The 8,616-nt window shown below is 49.8% G+C and overlaps 1 protein-coding gene across 1 annotated transcript; it reads left to right on the top strand.

Annotated features, from left to right (window-relative positions):
• The first annotated feature begins 784 nt into the window (after window positions 1–784).
• LOC308484366 (homeobox protein Nkx-2.4-like) lies at window positions 785–8,366 on the top strand. The gene is made up of 2 exons (XM_081019263.1): window positions 785–1,185; window positions 5,016–8,366. The coding sequence occupies exons 1-2, from the start codon at window positions 927–929 to the stop codon at window positions 5,558–5,560; spliced, it is 804 nt and encodes a 267-aa protein (XP_080875389.1). The 5' UTR covers window positions 785–926; the 3' UTR covers window positions 5,561–8,366.
• Window positions 8,367–8,616: the final 250 nt, after the last annotated feature.

Here is an 8,616-nt window from a genome sequence, read left to right as displayed (position 1 = left end):
CCTAAAACAATGCCTTTGCGCAGGTTATTTCCCCAAATACGTGCATTTCCACCTCCTTGTCGTCGTCGTAGTTACAGCATCTGCATTCTTAAATAGACCTTTGTGTACTGTTTTAATTCTATGAGTGTTCGATTACTTTTTAATGATCACCTATTTAAAAAAAAATTAGAGGCAGATTCTACTAATTCTACTGCTACAGCTTAAAGAATTGTGAACGTCGTTTGAAATTGTCCGATCTATCGCTGCTCCTCGGAGGACTCCAAAGCCCCGCAATTGATACAACTGTTAGCTTTGCTCAAGTCATTTGGGCTGATCCAACATCTTGTTTTCTGACCATGGGGAATACTTCCCTTCCTCTGGGGTTTCCGAGATCTCAGCAGCCATGGCCCGCTCGCAATTATGCCAGTTTTGCAGCCATGTGGCCTAGAAACTTGATTCAAATACAAAAACGAAATCCCGCACCCAATGTACGGCTTTCCGGGTGGCATGCCTGGAGACAGCATGCCTTGTCGGGAACAGGTAGGTCCTACCTTTTGTCTGCTGTGATGCCAGCGAGATGTCCCAGGTTAAAGGTTCGGGAACTGAGACTCCCCTCTCAAACCAATTCACCGCTTCCATTAACTTGGACTGTCTGCTTCTTCGCTCCTGCTGTTTGGTTAGACTCCTGGAGAGGAGGGGCTGGCTCCTTCGCCCCCACCCACCCACCCACTCCACCTCCATTGCCGTAGGTGGAGCACTTAAATTCCTGATAAGGTGCAGACTTGGAGATAAAAGGAAGAGAAGGCCCCTTGAATCACGACTGCTGCAGAGTCCGTCTGGAAGAGGGGTGGGAAAGAATAGCAGGTCAAAGAGTGTGTGGAGTGGTACCTCAGCATCCAGCTCTAAATCCTCCATCCTTCTGGGAGTGGGTGGACTAATCCGTCCACATGGAGGACCTCAAAACGTTTGCTACAGAGGCACTGGAAGATTTTGCCCAATTTATGCCCGGCACCCACCAGCCTCCTTTGGGGGGCTCCAGGTTCTCCATCGGCAACTGCCTGCCTCCGAACTCGATGCTGGGATGCTGCCCAGGGGCATTCCCAGGCCCAGCAGAGCTGCCCGCCTACCCCCAGGAGAACTTCAGGAACGGGGTGGCCCACGCAGAGTGGTACTCCTCTGGCACCGCGGACGGACCCTACCCTTCATGTAAGTGATGTACCCTCTCAGCTACCCTTCATGTAAGTGATGTACACCAAAGTGTTGGTGTTGACCTTTAAAGCCCTAAACGGCCTCGGCCCAGTATACCTGAAGGAGCGTCTCCACCCCCATCGTTCTGCCCGGACACTGAGGTCCAGCTCCAAGGGCCTTCTGGCGGTTCCCTCATTGCGAGAAGCAAAGCTACAGGGAACCAGGCAGAGGGCCTTCTCGGTGGTGGCGCCCGCCCTGTGGAACGCCCTCCCACCAGATGTCAAAGGGATAAACAACTACCTGACATTCAGAAGACAGAAGTTTATAATGTGTGGCATTTTAATGTATTTTTAATCTTTGTTGGAAGCCGCCCAGAGTGGCTGGAGAAACCCAGCCAGATGGGCGGGGTACAAATAGTAAATTATTACTATTATTATTATTATTATTATTATTAGCTGTCAGATGGGTTGCTGTTGTTACTTTTGCAAGCAAAATGTCTGTAGGGCAACTTGTGTGGGGCTGTCAGTGGGCTTCTGAACTGCCAAGTGGTGGAATAATGCTCTCGGAGGAGGCTGCCCGTCGCACCCCTGCAGGAGTTACGAACATGAGAAGAGCCTGTAGCTGGATCAGCCCAATGGCCCACCTAGTCCGGTGTTCTGTTCTCGCAGTGGCCTGCTAGATGCCTGCGGGAAACCTGAGAGCGAAACCTGAGCGGGACTCTTCCCTCCTGGTATTCACATCTGAGTGTGGAGCATAGCAGAGCCCTCAGGTCTAGTAGCCGTCGATAGATTTCTTCATGAATCCGTCCAATTCTCTTTTTAAAGCCATCCAAGTTTGTGGCTGTCCCTGCCTCTTGTGTCGGGGAGTTCCACAGTTGAACTACGCTCTGCGTGAAGAAGGGCTTTCTTTTATCTGTCTTAAATCTTCCAGCTTCGCCCTGGGCTTGCCACCTTCCAACCAGGAATGGGGCCTAGGCTCGATGTGGCAGGGAATGCCTCTTACACACTCAAAAAGTCAACCCCCTATTTTTGAAACTACAATTTTAATCCTCCTGCTATTAGAAGTTAGGGAAACCCTGCACTGGAACGGGTCAGAATGTAGGAAAGGTTGTTATTATGTACGGAGGGAGTGTGGTGTAGTGGTTAGACTTTTAGACCAAAGAGTCCTGGTTGCTCACTGGGTGACCTTGAAACATAAATGTCAACTTTTCCCTTTTCTTGTGAGGAATCCTATTCAGAATAAGGGAATTTCCCTTTAAAAAAGGGAAACGTTGACAGCTATGCCTTGTACAGAGATAGACCAATGGTCTAGCTCAGTAAAGTCTACACAGGTTGGCAGCAGCAGCAGCAGCAGCAGCTCTCCGCAGATTCTGCTTGCAAAGCCTGCACTCTAGCACTGATCTATGGCCCGTCCTCTGCCTGCACCTAGCCTTCCTCGCAAGGTCGTTGTGAGGACAGAAAGCACTCTGTGCTCCTTGGAAGAAAAGTTAGGACAACCCGATAGATTACAAATATACATTACAGTGGTACTTTGAGTTACAGACGCTTCAGGTTACAGACGCTTCAGGCTACAGACTCCGCTAACCCAGAAATAGTACCTCGGGTTAAGAACTTTGCTTCAGGATGAGAACAGAAATCGTGCGGCGTCAGCGGGAGGCCCCATTAGCTAAAGTGCTACCTCAGGTTAAGAACAGTTTCAGGTTAAGAAAAGACCTCCAGAACGAATTACCATATTTTTCGCTCTATAAGACGCACCAGACCACAAGACGCACCTAGTTTTTGGAGGAGGAAAACGAGGAAAAAAATATTCTGAATCTCAGGAGCCAGAACAGCAAGAGGGATCACTGCGCAGTGAAAGCAGCAATCCCTCTTGCTGTTCTGGGTTCTGGATAGCTGCGCAGCCTGCATTCGCTCCATATGACGCACACACATTTCCCCTTACTTTTTAGGAGGGAAAAAGTGAGTCTTATAGAGCAAAAAATACGGTAAGTTCTTAACCTGAGGTACCACTGTATTGTACACAACCAAATCTTATATAATAAAATCAGACTCATTGTCCTCATGTCTATTTGTATGTAGTCAGAACAGCCCCTTTCGTCACCCAAGAGGGAAGTATCAGTGGGCTTGGGGGAACCCCAGATTTGTGGGGAAACACATTAAGGGGGACCCTCACCCCCCAAATACCCAGCCCTATGACAACTGAGCATGCTCAGTGGCTTGGGATGCTGATTGTGGGTTTTGCACATGGGAAGAAACCGAATGGAGTGGAGAATTTCACTTTGGATAGCTCAATCGGTAGAGCACGGGACTCTTAACCTCAGGGTCATGGGTTTGAGCCCCTCGTTCTGCAAAAGATTCCTGCGTGGCAGGGGGTTGTGCCACATGACCATTGGGGTCCCTTCCAACTCTACAATCTATGAAATAAAACATAATCTTTCCCAGAAAGAACCGGGCCGGTAGAGCTACAATTCCCAGGGATATTTGGGGGAAATAATATCAGCTTTTGTCCTGGTTCCCCAGAGTCATCTGGCTGGCCGCTGTGAGAACAGAATGCTGGACTTGGCCTGATCCTGCAGCCAGGCTCTTCTTGTGTTCTTACCTTTTTCATGAAAGTCCAGTATCCCTCGCATTGGAAAATGGCGTCGGAGTTTTGGCGGCAGAAAACGCATTTGGCCCAGCATCCTATCCTTACAGATCCACAGTATATTCAGTGCACGCTTAAAGCACCGAGTTCCCCCAAAGAATTCTGACAACCGTAGCTCCCCCTCTCATGGAGCTAAGATTTCCTTGACCTACTGATTACAGGATTATTTGGTGGAAGTTGTGCGTTTTTAAGGTGCGCTGAATATGAATATATGGCGTTGTCAGCACCGCATGCTAACCAGCCGAGCTAAAATGAGGACCGGGCTTTTGATCGCCGGATCAAGGGCATCACGTTTGTTGAATTAACCAAACTAAAAATCTTTCGCTCTATAAGATGCACCAGACCATAAGACCATAGTTGTTGGAGGAGGAAAACAAGAAAAAAAATATTCTGAATCCCAGAAGCCAGAACAGCAAGAGAGATCACTGCGCAGCGAAAGCAGCGATTCCTCTTGCTGTTCTGGCTTCTGGGATAACTGTGCAGCCTGCATTCGCTCCATAAGATGCACACACATTTCCCCTTACTTTTTAGGAGGGAAAAAGTGAGTCTTATAGAGCAAAAAATACGTAGATTTTGAAAAGTTGCACAATTAGTTGTTGTTTTGAATTTTATTGTGCTTCCTTGGTGGGTCATGCAAACCGCTATTCCGAATGATGCTTTTACTGGGCATGGGTCACTGCGGATGAATTTATGGGACTAAGAAAGTGACCGTCTGAAAAAAACGAGGAACCGCTGCTTTAAATGTATAGTGTGGATCTGCAAGGATCCACATGCTACAGAGAGCTCCCCCACCACCCAAAAATGGGACTTTGCATTTTATTATTATTATTTTATTATTTATTTGGTTTCTATACCGCCTTCAGCTGAAGATCTCAGGTTGGTTCACAAGATAAAAAGACAGTCGTACCTTGGATCCCAAACGCCTTGGAACTCGGACGTTTCGGCTCCCGAACGCTGCAAACCTGGAAGTGATTGTTCCGGTTTGCAAACATTCTTTTGGAACCCGAACATCTGACGGGGCTTCTTCTGATTGGCTGCAGGAGTTTCCTGCAGCCAATTAGAAGCCATGATTTGGTTTTGGAACGTTTTAGAAGTCTAACGGACTTCCGGAACGGATTCCGTTTGACTTCCAAGGTACGACTGATAATTTTTGATTCTCAATGACAGCTTGACTTGCTCTCATTCTTTCTCCTCCCCCCACCCAGTCCCAAGGTATGTGGGGACATCGGGGTTCAGCGTAGCTGGAGCCGACTGCCTGGGCTACATTGGCGAGGTGATCAAGCCTCCCTCCTTCTTCACCGGGAACCCGTCCAAAAGGAAGCGCCGGGTGCTGTTCACCCGGGCCCAGGTTCACGAGCTGGAGAAGAGGTTCGAGCTGCAGAGGTACCTGACAGCCCCAGAACGTGAGCACTTGGCCACCGTCACCCGCCTCACCCCCAACCAGGTGAAGATCTGGTTCCAGAACCACCGGTACAAGATGAAGAAGCAAGGCAAGCAACAGGACCCCAAGGCCGACCCGGGGCAGGAAGCACACCGAACCTGCGACAACAGCGTGGTTCCGCCACACCCAGGGGGTTACGGTTTTGCCGGGTCTCTGATGGAGGAGAAGTCCCTGTTAGGGTCTCCTTATCCCTTCCCCGGACTCGCACCCAGCACCCAGAGCTTATCCGCCAGCCCCAGTTCCAGCGCCGACTCTCAGCCCGGCACAAAGGCTGCCGAGAGCAGGCTTGCGTTCAGCAAGCCGTGGTAGCCAATGGAAGGGGAGCGGGATTGGACCATTTGATGGCATGAGAGGCCATGCTGTGTGCCTGACAGCCCAAGCAAGCGGCTGCCTTGTCTTGTCACACCGGCAGCACACAGTGGACGGAGGCATCAGATGTGACTTGTGTGCCGTCAGGCTGGCCGCTCTGAAACCAGCTCAGATTTGCTTTTGTGCTGTGGGTTAAACCACAGAGCCTAGGACTTGCTGATCAGAAGGTCGGCGGTTCAAATCCCCGCGACGGGGTGAGCTCCCGTTGCTCCGTCCCTGCTCCTGCCAACCTAGCAGTTCGAAAGCACCTCAAAGTGCAAGTAGATAAATAGGTACCGCTCCGGTGGGAAGGTAAACGGCATTTCCATGTGCTGCTCTGGTTTGCCAGAAGCGGCTTAGTCATGCTGGCCACATGACCCAGAAGCTGTACGCCGGCTCCCTCAGCCAGTAAAGCGAGATGAGCGCCGCAACCCCAGAGTCGGCCACAACTGGACCTAATGGTCAGGGGTCCGTTTACCTTTACTTTACCAGGTCAGGGCTAGACATGGCAAGACTGGAGCCAGGGCAAAACCTGCTTGGTGTCAGGAGTGAGCAAGCAGTAAATCAAACCATGCAAGTTGGTGTGGACTCTTGCTTGACAAAAATGGGATCTGCTCAGGCCTAGTGGGCAAAGCAACCTATCTCTGGCAGTTCTTGCAGTTGCTGAGACTGAAAATCCCCGCTTCCCACAGCTGCCTAATTCCCCTCCTCTCTAGGGTTTCCCCCAAGCAATCAGAAACTGCGCCTGTGTAAAGCGAACATCTCCTCTGCCCTCTTCATGCCTCTCCTGGTTCTGCAAGGAGGTTTAGGGGAAAGGGGAGCTTGTCACAGCAGGAGGGGGAGAACTCCCTGGTTTCTTCACCAGCCTGACTCATCTCTGCCTCTTGCCCAACCCTCCTCTCCAGCCTTTGCTTCTGCCTCTGATTCTGGACTGCTTTCTGCCACAGATTCTCCCTGCTCACTAAGCCCTGTTACTCCTTCAGTTTCCGACACCACTTCTTCCCAGTCTTCTCCCTTGGACCACTCATCCTTGCCCCACCACCAATCCCCGGGCTCTGAGCCTTCTTCCCCTAGCTGGTTCCTCCCACCACTTCTTCACTGGATTGGTTGTAAGGAAAAAGGCAGGCAGAGTGGATGAAGGCAGGCTGAGGTTGGTAGGGCAGTACCCCATTCACCTGAACGCAGGGGTGAGGAGCATTTTCCACCTGGCAGGACAGATCTTTGATTGGGCCAACTCTGATAGGTGGGCAGGACCACTCCTCTGTCAATCATCCGATACCCTAAGGGTGGCAGTCGATGGACAGGTGAGCAGCCAGCGCAGCGACGTCTCCACCTGCCCCACACATGACATCGCCTATAATAATATGGGGCAAGTGGGAGTTCTCTGGGGAAGACAACATGGTGGGCCAGATTTGGCCCACAGGCTGAGGGTTCCTCACCCCTGCTCTAACTGACCTTCACTCTGGCGCTTTTTGGCTTTTGAGACAGAAGAGACCAGACTAAAACATCATGAGAAATAATGGTGGGAAGATGAGGAGGAGCCAAGCTACCCACAGACTTAAACCAGCAAGTCCCAAACCATTTTAAACCCTGCAAAAACAAAACAAAAATGGTTCACTGCTTGGACCAGACACGTGCTTCAGCTGCAGCTTTTCAGATCAGCCAGCGCTTCCGATCGATTGGTGCTCCAGGATCGATCGCTGTAGCTTTCTTGGGAAAAGGGAAAGATCCGTCAAATGGCTTTTGCTGATTTCTCTGCAGGCTCCTTCTTATTGCTTTGTCGAAAGCAAATCAGCACAGATTACGGCAAGAGTGAGCGGGGGGAAAGTGGAACGTCAATTCTCTTTAGACCAGCCTTTGCTGGCCTGGTGTCCTCCTGGTGTCCCACCATCTCTAACCATTGGTCATGCTGGCTGGGGCTGATGGGAGATAAATTTGCCTCTAACTGTACTACCGGGGTTTTTGGGGGGGCGGGCGGAAGATAATTTGTTGTTAGGTGTTGCAAATAGCAGGCAACAGCTCAGGGCTTGCTTGCTGCGCTGTGGTGACAGAGTGCCATAATCTGCTTTAATTGTGCAAAAATCTGCTTGAGCTTGAAAACCTCCTGGAAACAGGGACCGACTGGGCACACCCTTTGGGGTGCTGCCTGTCTAACAGTTGCCCAGACATGAAACTACTTGCCGTTGTGTCCTCTGGTACGGAAAAGTATTGCCGATTGCTATGCAGGAAGAAAGAAAATGTACACAACTTTTAAGAGAACTCGGGAGAGACCGGGTACGTTTGGTGCCTTATGGGAGAGCTCTATTTCAGATCAAACACGATCAGACCACACCTCAGGTTGTCTCTGGATATGGAACTCACCTGAGGAAACTGTAGACCACATGCAGACTAGACACATTTAAAGCACATTCAAAGCACATTCTTTTCCTCAAAGAATTCTGGGTACTGTAGTTTGCTAAGAGATGCTGGGAACAGTAGCTCAGGGGGGTGGGGGTTAAACTACAGTGCCCAGAATTCTTTGAGGGAGATAATGAGCTTTAAATGTGCTTTAAAGGTATAGTGTCCCCTTCTTTAGATTGTCCAATTCTGTTACATTCATTTACTATAGATGTGTTCTACATCCTGCAAGTTTTACGAATTGTACACTCTGCCAAACCATGATTAGCCTGGGGTCTGGAAATTCCTGACCCCTGCTGTAAGGTACATTACCTGTACGCACGACATTTGCTGTATGTGGCATGTGCTCTGTATCATAAAAGCAATTTAACCCCCCCCCCCCCCAGTTATGCCTTAAAAAAACACAACAAGGCTAAAGATGAAACAGCGCCAACATAAACCTGAGTGTTGCGCTGAGATAAAAGACAAGTATTACTCCAAATGTTGTTTTTATATGATATTGTAAGACTGGGCAATGTATACGCAGCATGAACGTCATCCTGGAATATGCTATATGCCAGGAACACTGTGAGCACTGTCAATTTCTCAACAAATTTGTTTGCAGTGGAGAACAATTTCGC

This window comes from Podarcis pityusensis (genome assembly GCF_964106645.2).
Source record: "Podarcis pityusensis genome assembly, chromosome: 8".
NCBI classification, from domain to species: domain Eukaryota; kingdom Metazoa; phylum Chordata; class Lepidosauria; order Squamata; family Lacertidae; genus Podarcis; species Podarcis pityusensis.
The sequence above is the reverse complement of the archived record's forward strand: the minus strand, read 5'-3'. Positions and strand labels throughout refer to the sequence as shown.

What these genes read in the sequence shown, in the direction of transcription:
- LOC308484366 (XM_081019263.1), top strand. Translation starts at nt 927, where the DNA reads ATGGAGGACCTCAAAACGTTTGCTACAGAGGCACTGGAAGATTTTGCC. An exon ending in GGACGGACCCTACCCTTCAT is followed by an intron (nt 1,186 to 5,015) that starts GTAAGTGATGTA and finishes CCCCCCACCCAG; the next exon opens with TCCCAAGGTATGTGGGGACA.